General features: G+C 34.1%; 1 protein-coding gene across 1 annotated transcript in view; it reads right to left on the minus strand.

The window, feature by feature from the left end:
- The window catches only part of SEMA3C (semaphorin 3C), a 177246-nt gene extending 162205 nt beyond the window's left edge, over positions 1-15041 (minus strand). Inside the window, exons 1-2 of the mRNA XM_019746909.2 lie at positions 14671-15041; positions 12517-12657 (exon numbers count right to left, since the gene is read on the minus strand). Of these exons, the coding sequence (XP_019602468.1) occupies positions 12517-12619 (103 nt within the window). The 5' untranslated portion in view covers positions 12620-12657; positions 14671-15041. The remainder of the gene's footprint in view (positions 1-12516; positions 12658-14670) is intronic.
- Between the last annotated feature and the right edge of the window lie 381 nt (positions 15042-15422).

Consider the following 15422-nt stretch of genomic DNA (forward strand, 5'->3'; position numbering starts at 1 on the left):
CTGGAAAGTAACTTTCTGAAGCCATGCCAATCCCTATGCTTGAAAATAACATCTTAATTGGTTTCTTCTAATAAAATTCAAAATGCTCTTTTGGTGATGATAATACACTCATTGTTTCATTCCAGCTTAATGTTCTGATCTCTTGGAATGTTCTGAGTAGAACTGTTCAGGGAGAAGAAGAAAAAAAAAAGTCCCTGAGACTGAATTTATGGAGCGACAATTTGGCTGGATAGACCAGCAAAAGTTGGAAGCTTTTGATGCTAGAAAGACTGCTTCTATTTAAACCCAGATCTGTATGTAGTAGCAATGAAACACCAATATCTTCCTATTTTCTGTGTAGTTGTTAAATAATAACATTTAGGTGTGAATACAGAACTAGGTTGATAATGTTTAAAGAATGCTTAAGGCTCTTACTGGCAGCTGGCACAGAATAAATTATCCAATAAGCCTTTTCAAATCAAGGGATAATTTAAGTCATGAGGTTTTGTTTTTGCTTGAGTTATGACCACTAGTGTATATTTAAGAGGTTGGAAAAATTATAAAAAGAGCTCCAAAATATTCACCACATCCTATTATCAGAACTTCTATGTGCCTGGTCACCGTCTTAAATATCTTTATTAAAAGTTTTTCAATCCAGTCTATTGTATGATCTGTATACAAATAGCCATAACTGTAATTCCATGAAATTCAATAAAAATATTATTTATTTTATATAAGCCAATTTTACAATAACTTTGCTACTATTTACTTATTCGTTAAACCCAGAAGTCCCTGGGTTAAGAATTATAGTTCTGTTGGAATTGTGTTTTCACATGTTGTAGCCTCTGCCAGTTAAAAGAAGCTGCGGGCCCATATAAGACTTCTACCTGACCCGAATGAGGAAGGTCAGGAACACTAGGGTGTTCGACTCCCCTTACAAAATTAGTTTCTAATTTTGTTAGTGTCTTAAAAATCTTCAGACCCACTGTGTTCATTATCAAATTTCAGTAATGAATGAAGTGCCAATACGGTGCACTTCGCACAGTTTGTACAAATCTACCTGTATTTACAAAGAAGAAAAGATCTTTCCTAATCCAAATTTTGTGAAATGAAGATTCTAAAAGACAAAAGCACATAATGAAAGATTATGTTTCATGTGCTATAACTGGGACTTCACTAACTCCTTGGCAAAGGATGCTAACTAGTGTAACCCTAGCAACTTGGGTTGCACTTCGCTGGCTGTAAAAGAAGCAAGTGCAGTAAATAAATTTGGGTATTTCTTTACCATGCCTTTACATATTATTTGCTGCATTTGCTCCCTTTATATTCCTGTCATCCGTACTACAAATGGGTTGCATACCTCCTTCTGGCTGGCTGTTATTCAGCAAGTCATTTACCAGCCATCAGTAATGGGAGGGAGGCAAGGCTCACATATGTAAGTCAGCAGAGTTTTTGTTCTGCTCCAAGTTGTTACTGTACACCTAAGTGTTACAGCAACATTTAAGAACTAAAGTGTTTGATCAGCTACTTATTATAATTATATAATTATAAATTTGTGGTATTTGAAACTTTAAAGTTAAAAAAAAACATAACTAATACCAGAAACACAATAGCGTTTTCCCTGACTCTTTAGTTTTTGTGATATGCCAATGTATACTTAGAAAAGACCGAACTGGTGTTGAAATATAATGAATCTTACTCATAAAGTATGTGTATATATGTATGTATATATGCATGTACATATGAGACACTGCATTTATTTTTACTCAGATATATATCCCCACTCCATAATTCTTTCTTTAAAAGCAAAATTCTATACTAAGGAAATAACATGTTTTTCATAAAAGAATTAGGCAACTCCTTCCTTAGTGCTATCACTCCAACAGAAACTCAAGGTTTTCTTTCTGTGAGATCAGCGGTCTGACCCTCTTCTTAGCAGAACAGCAATTATCTTCTGTAAAATTACATTGCTTTGACTCCTTTGGTCTGTCGATTCCATACAGACTAGAGACCTGATATCAGGCATTCCATTATATATATATATGATGGAGTATGAGCAATCTTATATTCAAAGTCTAGTACCTGCTCATTTTTTATAAGAAAATAGTTTCAGTGAGGTAATAATTTAAGAGTTAATAAAGTAGAATATTTCATACTTTTATTATCAAGAATCTTCAAAGCTAGCGAGTGTTAAGACTGAGAAAAACAAGAATGTTAGGCCCTTTCACTGGCATGACTTCAAATTAGAATATCATTTTAGTGATTGTTTTACATCTAAGGCCATACATAAATGAGAAAAGTAGAATTCTCTATTCTAGGGATTGATGAAGGGGAAAATGGAATGCTGATGTACATTCCACATCAAATGAAACTCTTAATTAAAGAAAGATCAGTCACTTGAGAAAGGCAAGACAAGAAAAGTATGTTCATTAGTTGACACGAATTAGAGACAAATAAACACATGAATAGATATGTTTGGTATAATATTTATGTATTGCCTCAATCTTTTCAAAGATAATTTAGAGGCATTTCTAATGAGGTGTTAAATATATTTAAAGTTTGATGTATAATAATCCATAAATTATTGCTAAAAATCAATAGTTAGTTAAAAACTTAAGGTATGTTTATGCTTGTGCAGACTTTGAAACACAAATAGCACGAGACGAATTTGTCCGTGTTTGTATTAATGGCCTAGCATTTCAGCAGATGTCATATGTATTTTCAGAGTGTGTCTGATCTCTACAAGCACAGTTCATAATTAACTTCCCTCTTATTCTATCATTTCCCTCTTCTAGTCTTGTCTCTACCACCATCAAGCTGTAGTTAATCCTTAGCCAAGACATTTAGCCCCTGTGGGCCTCCATGCCATCTACTTCATAGGCATTCTGTAATAAATGAGATACCAGGTAGAAATTCTCCCCAAAATAAAAGGACTTTGTAGATGTAGTGTATCGTGTATCACTACTGAGTGTTCTAAGGCAGTTAATTTCCACTGAATAAGGAGGGAGGGTTGAAACGATTTTTTTTACAAGCACGCACCTTGGAAATGGAGAACGGACTTGCCATCTTTTACAGCTCAGCACATTGTTTCAGGACTAGCGCTGCCCTAAAATAGCACCCGGCTTAGCACTTAGCTCTGCCTGTTATGTGTCCTTCTTGCCAACTCATACTCTGTGTTAGAAAATGGCTAACCCTCCTGTTCCTTGCTTTACAATTTTTCATTAACAACAGAGGTCCTCAATAACATATAAATGGAAACGCAGAAGTCAAAGGAGTTCTGGAATATGCCCAAAGCTTGCAGCTTTCTTTCTCAATACTTTTATTTTTTGACAGTAATGAAACTAAAATCGATGTGACAGTTTTTTAACACCCCATTGTGTAAAAGATATTTAGGAAATGGAAAAATTGAGTGTGTCTCAGTGTTATACTTAGTTGATGCTGTAATGACACATAAAAAAAGAACACTTGAATCATTTTTTTTTCTTTAAGAGAAAGTGTAGGCTATGTTGAACTTATGGAGACACACCTTGATAAATTTGTATAGTGAGGAGAGTGAATAATGCACTTCTATAATTATCCTTTGTCTGAGCTCAGACCTGCTCCCACAGCCACAAAGGGAGACTTCACCTACAGCAACAAAATCAACATCTTCCAGAGGGGTAGCTCCCTCATTCTCACTTTGATGAATCCAAAATTGAAGCGGGCATTAGGGATGGCATAGAAAATGAATTTTATTCATTTTCAGGAAGGCCTGATGTTCTAAGAGAAAAGCAAAAGTCTACGGTGACACCTTTAACATAGTAAAATGAATTTATAGAATGCCTTCCTGAAAAAACGTTACTTTCTTTTATTTTGTGATTTTTGTGGCTCTTAAAACTTATTCTAGCAATATCTACAGAAATGGTTCTGGCTCTGGAATCTGACAGCTTGTGTTTTAGTTGTGCCCCTTTCTAAATACGTGGCCTCAGGCAAGTTACTTTCTCAGTATCTCCATTACGAGGATAAAATAGTGCCCTAATCACAGTGTTAGAGAATTAAATGAGATTAACATATGTAACATATACTTTTTATCTACATATGCAAACAACATATCAATGTATTTGATCCATATGTGAACAGATTTAAAGGTATCTAGCATCACTTGAATGATCATTTGATAGAAAGTTGAATCATAAATGTTTACATGTAGCTATGGATAGTCATGGAATATGACACTTTTTTTCATGCATTGCTTTGGTTGGATGACTGAATAAACATGGCACATAATCCCACTCTTCTGATTTGAGATCACTGAAGCATACCTTTTTTATTCCCAATTGCAGTAACCTTGTACCATTAGGAATGGCTTAACATCACATCACCTTTTGGCAACAGAGTTAAGCTTAGCAGAATGAGAAAATTCACCAAGAACAAGAATTACTTTTGTATGATGAGAAAACATGGGTTTCCAACAGTTTTCTAAAAATATTTTAAAAAAAGATCCACTGTGTATCATTGTAGCACAGCTCTATCCTAATTTTTCCTGAGACATTCTTTGCAATATTTTAAAACTTCTCCAACTTAAGGCTACGAGAGATTCTGTTTTATTTTGACTACTAGGGTCCCTATATCATACACATTATGGGAAAAATAGACTTGAAATGTCTTGGCAATTTCTTCTCATGTTCTATTCCCATTGTATTTTACAACAGCTTTAATTCGCTCTTTACGTCACAAATTTAGTACTACCCTACTTAAGACTCCTTATGGTTTAGTAATGTCTAACTCACACTTACATTCACCAGTCCTGTCCTGAATTAAATTATACTCTCATGGAGGAGGAATGCAGAGAGCTTAGTATTCACACAGAACCCGTTATTGAATTTGGTTTTATTAAAACATGCAGGTGCTATTTAAGATGTTCAGCTGACATTTAACTGAGACCATCGGAAAGGGAGAAAAGAGACTTCAGTAACACAAGTTTTCCCAAGAACTCAGTATTGCAGGAGATTTAATACAACCAGAGTGAGCATTCTCCAAGATTTATGGAGAAATAAAGAACAATTGGCTTTATTTTTATCTCTTGGTGACCGTAACACAAACTGTTTTCAACAAATGTGCCTTGAAATGTTAATGCTACCAGAGTTCATAAAGAGGCAATGTATTATTTGAGTTTATTGTCCAGTAGCATTTCATCAGCTTTTGGATTTAGCTTACTAGTGCACAGGAGTCCTTTTATTTGTTGTTTAATTAACAAAGCTTATTGTCAAATGAGGGCGATATTGCAAGATAAAATGTGTTTTGTAAACTTCCATGGTCTTTCCTTTATGTACTATCGGTGACTTACAGACTTTTACAACTTTATTAATAAAAATTCAGTACTCAAAGAAGGCAAAAAGAATCACAAAGTAAATGACTGAATGGATAATCCTATGCAAGTCTAGTCTCTACACTTAATATACTTATTTCCCAATACTGACATTTTTTTTTTATGTTTTTAAACCACAGTCACACGCATGTAAATGCAAAACTGAACCCTGGGCTGGAAAATTGGCCAATATTAGCTAAGGAAAAATGTATCCAAGTAGTGGAAATCTTTATGCAGTTTTAATCTTTCCCATCGTCATTTTCCTTTCGAGTTTTAGGTAATCAGTAACAGGCTGGGTGAGGTAAGGAGCAGTGTAGTACTAGTAGGAAGTCTTTACAGTTCTACTCTACACAAGCAAAGCATTAATAGTAGTCAAAAATAAGTGACTTTCTGCCATGCATTTAACTATCAATGAATTTTTTTTCCAGCTTTCATAGCTTTATAAGCGATTTAAGGTGTTTCTTTGGGCACCTTAATAACTTATAGGAGTTCTGAGCCAGTAGAAAAACTAAAGTAGAACCAGACTGCTGCTGATTTAATAAAATACTATTCAGGCTTTTTGAAGCCTATGGGATATTGCATGCATCTTAGTTTTTATCCTACATCTTTATTTCAAGATATTATCTTTTAGACATAAAACATTATCAATAAAAATGGTAATCCAGTATTCATCAAGATTACTATAAAAAGTAAAGTCTGACAACTCAGAGGTTTGTACTGGAGAGACAAACATCTGCATGACTAAGTTATTGATGCTTTGGTAATAGAGGCAGAGCTACTGCATAATTTTGGATAAGGTAACTTCTGAACAGCAGTTGATATCCAACCTTAAAACAATAACAAAACAAGAAATTTTGCTATTTCAGTAACATAATAATGTATACCCTCATACCTTATATAAGATTAACAAGTCCAGTAATTAAATCTCTTGAAGTATTCAATTTAAGGTCTAAAATTCTTCACACACAAAGTATTCCAGAGAGCAAGTATTCCTGAAAAAATTTCAATTTACTCACCAAAGTATGGAAAAACTTCTAATATACTATTTGACAGCCATTGCTTTAGGTGTATATATAGCATCTGTATTTGGAATTTACATGGATATATTTGTATTTGAATTTTACTTTACTTATATATTTCTATGGACATATGTACAGAGCTATATTTCATGTCATGGTTCAGAAAAGGATCAGAAATGATCACGCATGCCCTGCTTCCTGAGGTTTTAACTACTCTTAAATGCTCTAAGAGTGGCAAACTGCTGCCTACAATTTCAAGCCACACACTATGCCATGACAATCATAAAAATTATACCAAGTAGATTAGGTTCTTAATATGCTCAGCTCATCATGAACAATTGGACTTTTAAAACATAGAATATTAAAAAAAATAATACATGAGGGGCAATACTTTGAATTATCTAGACATGTTAGACAAGCTAGCGTATATAGATGCCAATGGTATTAAGAAAGACGACAACATTCCTCACTGGCCACCGATCAAGACCCTGTGGAAGGCTAGGTATATATGAGGCCTCTTCCCTGTAATATTGGAATACTAGGCTTCTAATCAGAATTCACAAAAACCTCTCTGGCAGGCAGGAACTAGCTAAAGTTGATGGAGGTGAAATGTCTATTAGGGAAGGAAGTAGAATAACTAGGAGATTTGAGAATTAACTGGAAAGGTTTAACATAAAAGATTAATCTTCAGACCTCATTGAATTTTTAGTGCATAATATAGGAAAAGTTTGGAGGTAGACAGAAATATTTGACCATCAGCTATGTACCAGGGGATGAGTCTAAAATTCTCTGTGCACAAAGTAACACAAATTCCTCTTGCAGGCTATTTATGTTCTAGAAAAAAGATGATGAAGAAATGGGTATCTGTTGCATTCTACCTGTTATCTGTTATTGTTTTAAATTATGCAAAATTCACTAAAGGGTAGTAGTAGTATATCAAGGATCTACTGGTTGGGAGGTGTAGTGGTAAGGGGTATCAAATAACAAATATCAATCTCTATGCTAAGTAGAGGGGAAGTAATTATGTTAGAAATCAAGGTCATATTTCTGCCCTAAAGGAATTTAAAAATACTAACTCTAATGAAAACCTCCGTGTAGTGTATTGTAATAGGATGAACCCTATACCACACAATATACTTTACAGACTTAATTCATTTAATTTTTAGAACAGTTCTATGAAGTATGTGTTATTCCCATTTTACAGATGATGAAATTCTGGATTTGGGAGATTAAGTAACTACCCCAGTGTAGTATACCCAGAAAGTAGCAAACAACCATTGGTTCAGAACAAGATTTTTAGGACTCCAAAATCCACAAATTTTTGAAAATTGTTTGATTAGTTTTGTTCTTCCCTTTGCCCAGGTCCTTTACCAAAAAAAAGTTCTTGAAAGCACTGAAGGGGATTATTATAGAAGACTTTCTCAAAGGAGGTGATATTTAAAACAAAACTAAGTTTAATACCATATAATTTTCGGACAACAAGGTGTCTTAAGAGATAATTTAGTTTGTTTGTTTGTTTGTTTTTTATTTGGTCAAGATACTGAGGTCCTGACAAAGTTTCAGAGTTAATCAGTGAAGAATCAAGGACTAAAACTCTGATATTATTCTGGCTCCCATGTAAATGCTGTTCTCACTATACCACATTGCTAATCTAATGTTCATACATTTATGTATATCAAAAATATATGTGTGTTTAAACATATTTTTTAATATTTAAATATACAATTTGTAGAGACTATTGGAATCATGACAAACATTTTCCCCACTTTATTATAACTAAAATTTTGTTGGTATTTTTCATTGTATGAAAAGATAAAAGCATGACGTACATACAAAATACATTTCAGAATAAAGATTATTACCAGGAATAATCTGGGATATTTCATAATAAAAAAAAGAGGTCAATTAATCAGGAGGCATAACGCTCCTTAATATGCCACTGTCTATTTCTCTTTTCAGCTACATCAGTTTTTGCTTCATATTTTTGAATGTCTGTTATTAGGTAAATACATAATTATAGTTGAAGAGTTCAACTTTTTCTGTCAGTAATCGAAAGAACAAGTAGACAGAAAATCAGTAAAAGTATAGAAAACATAACAAATCATCAACTGATTAAACCTAATTGGCAATCATACACTCATTGTGGCAAAAGCAGGATACACATTCTTTTCTATATGGACTATAATCCATATCGTAAAATGAGTTTCAATAAATTTTAAAGAATTAGAAGCACATGATGTATGTTCTTTGACAACAAAAAATTAAACCAGAGATCTATAATAAATAAATAAATAAATAAATATATATATGAAACACTCAAATATTTATAAATTACACAACATATTTCTAAATAACCCATGGGTAAAAGAAAACATAGTAGGAGGAATTAGAAGACATTTTGAAATGATTGAAAATGAAAACACATTTGATCAAAATGTGTGGGGCACTGTTAAAGCAGTGTTTCAAGGGAAATTTATAGCATGACTGCATAACTATTTATATTAGAAAAAAATTCTCAAATCAGTAGCCTAAGTTTTTACACTAACAATTAAGAAAAAAGAAAAAAAAAAACGAGCAAATTAAACACAAAGCAAGAGGAAAAAGATAACTGAATTCTGGAGGATAAATCAAGAAAATATTAAACAAAGATAATAGAAAAAAAAACACTAAAAGTTAATTGTTTAAAGAGATCAATAAAATGAAAAAAAAAGATCTCTAAACAGATCAGTCAGAACATAATGAAGTAGACACAAATTATCAATATCACAAGTGAAATAAAGAACATTACTACAGATCCTACAGACACAATGAGGATAATAAGCTAATACAAATAACTTCAGTCAATAAATTGAATATCTTAGATTGAAAATCGGAATTACTGGCTGAGAAAGTAATCTTATCATACGAATATATCTCATTTTTAAATTTAACACATTTAACTCAGTAATCACATTTTATGTATATTCAAATATAGACAATATTTCCATTTTTCTGAAACTCAGAACCTTTTCTTAATAACAACTGATATCTTTAGTCAAATTACATTGTATATATTCCTGATTTTATAAAATACTACATGATAAAATCTCTGCTGGATAAAGGCAAAATCTTTTCAACAATGATTTCCCTTGTATATTAGCAAGCAAAACAAGTTTTGCCTATTATACATATGTAGCCTTGCCTTTCCTTATGACTTTTATAGATTCCAAAGATTTTCCTGGGGAAAAAATACAGTGTAAATAATGCTATGAAACGTGAACCTGTAAAACTGTTGTGTTTATTTTCCACAAAAAAATCAACTTAAACAAAAAGCATTCGCACAAACTTTATATTCATTTGAAAATCTATTTGGCATAAAATTAGAATCACAAAAATTACAAAATGCAATATCTAATAGGAGCCACAGATCTCTTAACATGCAAGACTTAGCTAGCACGAATACAACTAATTAATAACATCTGAAGTATATTCTCCCACAGGACTGAAGACCATCTGGTTGGTCTTGCACTAAATCAATAGAGATGGCAAATCTTTAAATCATCATTTCTTAAATGTATCACTCCATCATTCCACTACAAGAAGAAGGGATGGAACTTGGAATGGGAGATAGGATCTCTTGTTTCATGCACCTTAAATTGAATGTGACTCTTAATTGCACTGTAAGACAAGACTTGAGAGGATTCTCCAAATTTCCCACCAGAAAGAGACAGGCAGAGGAGGAAACTGAAGAAAATTTCAAATTTCAAAAAGAGCCAGGAAGCAAAGTATTATGAGAGACTATAAAGATGCAAAAGACCTCTGGCCTGATATAACTTGAAATTATTTTAATTTTATTAAAAGCATCTTCTAATTCCTGAATTTTTGTTTGTGAAGTAATTATAGAAACTTTGAAATACAAAAATATACATCCATATGCATTTAAGTTGATATATATATATGGATATATATGACATATATACACATACATATGTCATATATGTCATATATACATATATATGTGTGTGTGTGTGTGTGTGTATATATATATATATATAAAATCAACCCTGTACAAAGTTCTATATTTTTATATCAAGACAAACCATTTTGGAAGAAATTTAGCAACCTACTTATTGTTATACTCAGATAAGTCATCATAAAATCAATGAGAAACTTTAAATAATAGGAAATTCAGAACAGTCATCTCAAGCAGGTATTATCAAATCACTTAAGAAAATGACTATAAATTTATGATTAAAATTTTAATAATTGCTTTTGCCCAAGGTACTTTCCTATAATACTTTGCCTAATACATAGTTCATTTTAGGAGATTTTTTTTGGTATTTAGAAATAGTGGAATTTCATTAAGTTTATTCTCCCTGTTGATATATTCTTTAAAACAGTGTCCAAATTAAGTGATATTTTATCTCTATGATTATTTCCTATTAAGACACTTGGGCAGGATAAAATAGCAGGAATTATAAAACTTTAGTATCATATCAATAGCTTATTTTACTACGCTGTATTCTACATATGCTATACATTAAGGTAAATGTTATTCTGCAAGAATCTGTTTTGAATTTGACAGCATTTAAAATATTACAGATGTAGTATTTTAAAAAGCCCACCATAACTTCTAGTCACTCTATCTGTCCTACATAGTATTGAAGTTTGGTTTTAAAAGATTGTATGACTGAATTTCTTCTGTATAAGACAAATTTTAATTGTCTCTTCAAATATAGACTTGATACATTATCTCTGGTGACACACTTTTAATATTTACCTATTTTGGGTTAAATTTAGGTTTTAAAAAATTTGGTTAATTTTGATGTAATAGAGAGGACAGGTTTAGAAATAATCTATGAGACCACTCTATCTTCCTATATACTGAGAGAAATATAAAAATGAGGAGGGAAATTGTACTGCTCCATAATGCCTTTTTTCATTTGATTAGCCATTTCATAGTTCTCAACTTAGGAGAATAGGTATAAGCAGACTGCAGAATGCTTTAGTAATTTAAAAAAAAATTAAAATGACTTTACAAAGGGTCTGTTTTTGCTTTCTTCACAACTTAACTGAAGAGTCATCAGTTTTAAAGGGGGGAATGCCTGGCTTAGAAGCTAAGGAAGCAAATAGAAGCTCACACAGTCTGAGTTCTAAATAAGGCTTCTCCAGAGCTTATGATGGCCTTAGAGAAAGCACTTGGTTACTTGAAAAACATGCCATTGGACTGATAAGTGTCAGTCATACTGCTGTTTGAAATTCAAGATAATAGAGAGTTTGAAAGACACTCTGCTACAGGAAGGTCTTAGAGCATACTGTTTCTCAAATGAAAATGAAAATGTGCCCAATGACACTGAGGTTTTATGCAGAGACAGAGTTGAAAGAATGAAAAATATAAATAACCCTGACTGATAGGATGATCTTTCTGATCCATTTCTTTTTCCATCTGTCCAATTAATATGGGTTATTTGACTGAAATCATCCATCTGTAAGTCATTTGAACTACATATATTAAAGCTCATGCATACATTTGGCAAACCACTCCCTTAGGGGACTTTATTATACCTTTTATTGTGAAAATTTGAAATCACACCCATTTCCCTAAGCTTCTGAAAATAACATCTGTATACAACAGCAATCAAAAGCATTTTTCCAAGTATTCTTTTAGTTACTTTTCAATTAATTAAGAGACTTTGCCAACCTCAGGAACTCCTTGTGGAAACAGACGAAACACCATTAGAAACATGGAGAGCCTAGTTTTGAGGCCAACGCCCAAAACTTAATAGGAAAAAAAATTCAGTAATTAAACCTGCATAGCTCTTTCTGTGGATGTGGATTAGCACGTAGGAGGTGTTTCTCCACCAAACCAGGTGACTATTAAGATCAGAGATTTTAGGCTTTGAGTTCTCCACCATCCCCCCCCCCCCCCCCCGCACACACATGCAAATACAGAAGAAACTTAAAAAGGGCAGAATATACTTAAGCATTTTTGTAAACAAATGCAATAGAGGGCTTTTGTCTATTAACCAATAATTTGAAATAGCCATGTCATCCAAAAAGAAGTCCAGTAAATATTTTTAAAATTAATCAATACTCAATAATACTTTACTGTCTTTAATTTTTTAATATTGAGAAGAAATTATAAAAATAAATAAATAACATTTTCCCCAGAGTATTTATCAACTTTCTTACCATCAAATGTTAAATAAACTCTTGCTTGGGGCTGAGAAGATCCTTTTACACAGACAGAAAAAACAAATACTCCAATCAACACGCAAATTGCCTGGAATGCCATTTCTTCAGATTTTCAAGTTAAGATCCAAGGGAAAATACCTTTAGAAGAGAGATAAGTTTCTTACATTTCAGATCACATTTCAGGAGCACACCCACACATACAAAACCAGCAATCTAGACAGAGCACCCTATTCACAAAAGTCGTTTCTGAACTTTTATAGTCATGCAAACAGTAGGAGGTGCTATGACTTTGCTTCTTAGATGTGAACATTTAGATTTGATTCATTTGGCCTGGACGTCTTTGAAAAAGAGAAACTATTTCACCTTCCAGAAAATAATACTAATATTAAAGCAGAACACAGCAGCCAGGAAAAAGTTATTGATTCCCAAAGGAAAACACAATATTTAAACTTGATCTTCTCTCTAAAACTCACATTACATTTAAATGACTTGAGAATGGTACCAATTGGTATTAGTGGATGAAAACGTCTCTTTCTACCATAAATGCAGTAGTAGTAGGAAAATCCCACATGAACATTCACGTGTACCCACTCACTTCTATACTCATTAGCTCTCTTGGAGTACTCATCTCTGAAATGGTGTTTCCATACATAAATCTACATGCGCTCAATCCTCAATCACTAAAATCACTTGAATCAATTATCAGCCAGTTTATACAGATGACCATGCAGCTGTTAAATGACGCAGATGAGGTAACCATGGACTCGTGCCAAATTCAAACCAATGACCTAGTGGTGAGCAATCCAGTGAACCATGTATCCCTCAAATGCATATTTAAAATAAATCAACCAGAAAGTGGCTGTCAAAATTCCAAAAGATAAATCAGGGAGATAAATATTACTGTTTGGAACCAAGGCTATAAAATTGATACATGCTATTAAGTAATGTCTGAATATCAAGGAATATCAGGTAATAAGTAACTACAGATCTGTGAGAGCTCCAGTGGCTACAGCATGCAGAATAAACTCCGGACCATTAAAAACAAAAACAAAAACAACAACAAAAAAAAGCATCATTTTGAGTTAGCATAATTATACACTAAAATTACAAGACACAGTTTAATATAGAAATTTATTTTTATAGGTTACAATAATTCTGATCGTCAATATTTTGAGGCTTTTAAAATTACAATTTATAACTAATTTTATTCAATAAAGAAATGCCTCTAAAAATTGAAAAGATTGCTTGATAATGAAGAAGAAAAAGAACAATTAAACTGAACATGCCATTTTAAACAAAAATTACAAGTCGATTTCCTAGGTGGTACATACCTAATGAGAGAAACTATATCGTATGTCTCTTTTACCACACAGATGGAGGAAACCTTAGAAATGTTTGTGTTGGTAATTTTCAAAAGAAACAGTTTCTTCCTGCTTCCACAACCTCTTCACCCTGTCATCCTTAAATTAACTTAGAAGAAAATTGATTTTATAGGGTGACTTTCCCTTAGTAATTTGCTCCCTGGTTTTGTTGACTTTATAATAAAAGGCAAAAAAAAAAAAAAAGCCATAAATATACCTAACCTTTGTCTCTCTATTAAGGAAGCTGATTATATTTACACAATTTTATATACTGGTTTTATCAGTTATCTCGTATATCTCTCCAAAAGAGACACATGCCACAGATTGCAAAGAATAATACTGGAGATGAAATGACAGGTCATATGAAGGGAATATAAGTGCAATGTGATTTCAAGCCTATGTAGAGAGGAGCAGTGACTCAAAGTCAAGTGTCTTATATGTGGGCCCCCTCCCCACTTTATAACTTCTCCCATTTAACTCAGACATGCTTGTTTTCACTTCTGATCGAAACAGAATAACACGTAAGTAAAGGCCTCTTCTATGTTCTCTCCAGCAATTTTGTCTTAGAAGTCATTGAAATCCTCAACTCTAAACTCTCTGCAGGTGTCATAACCTAAAGAAACAACTCATGCCGGGCTCTCAGCAAGGGAAACAGTTCCCTGACAAACTGCATGTGCTCTTAAGAAAATATCCAGACTTGAGCACAGCGATGTGTGAGAAGTCGATACATAGACCCAAAAGTTATATTTTGCTAAATCTGTAATGCTGAAAAATAAGGAATCCAGCTTACCGAGATGGGAAGAGATCAGCACGGAAAAATCAATTTGCTACCGCTTTGGCTCCGCGTGTGTCTCTCGTCCTTTTCCCAGAAGACTTTATCTAGAGCGTCCCAGCGGTGAAATTCTTTCTTCCCGGTCCTCTGAGTTTCTTTGTAAAAGAATCCTCAGCGTTGCAGTGCTGTGGCACCCGGAGCCCTTCTCTGCGTCGCTCAATCAAGCACCTCGGAGTGAATGGAAAGTGGCCGGGCGTGGGGGGCGAGCGCTCGGGTGTCCGGTTACAGCGACGCGGCGCGCGGCTCTGGCTGCCCCGGCGCGCCGCCCAGCCGGCTGGCTTCAGCCGCCCAGCACACTCGGCCGCATCTCCGCAGGCCCGAGGCCCCACCCCGAGCGCGCCCGCAGGAGGGTGGCAGGGAGCCGCGAGGGCGGGCGCGCGGGCGGGGCCGTCCCCGGGACGCGCTGCCGGGAGATGAAGGAATGCGCTGCAGCCGGCTAGGGGACCAGCTGAACCGCTCCGCGCTTCCCAGTCAGCGATGGAATGAGCAACTTACAGGGTGCACTCCAAGGTTTCTGTCTGTTACCGGCAACTCTTGGAAAGCGTACAGGCTTTGCTTGGCCGTGAACATCAAAGTGCAAAGCAGTGGATTTTTTATTTTTTATTTTTAAGAAATTTCACTGCATCCTTTTAAGGCAAAGAGATGGGTTTTCAAAAGAGCCTGAGTTCTTGTCCTATTCCTGCAGCAGTTTTTCTAAAACCGGTAATCAG

The sequence above is a fragment of the Rhinolophus sinicus genome, linkage group LG09, assembly GCF_036562045.2.
Source record: "Rhinolophus sinicus isolate RSC01 linkage group LG09, ASM3656204v1, whole genome shotgun sequence".
Classification (NCBI taxonomy): Eukaryota; Metazoa; Chordata; class Mammalia; order Chiroptera; family Rhinolophidae; genus Rhinolophus; species Rhinolophus sinicus.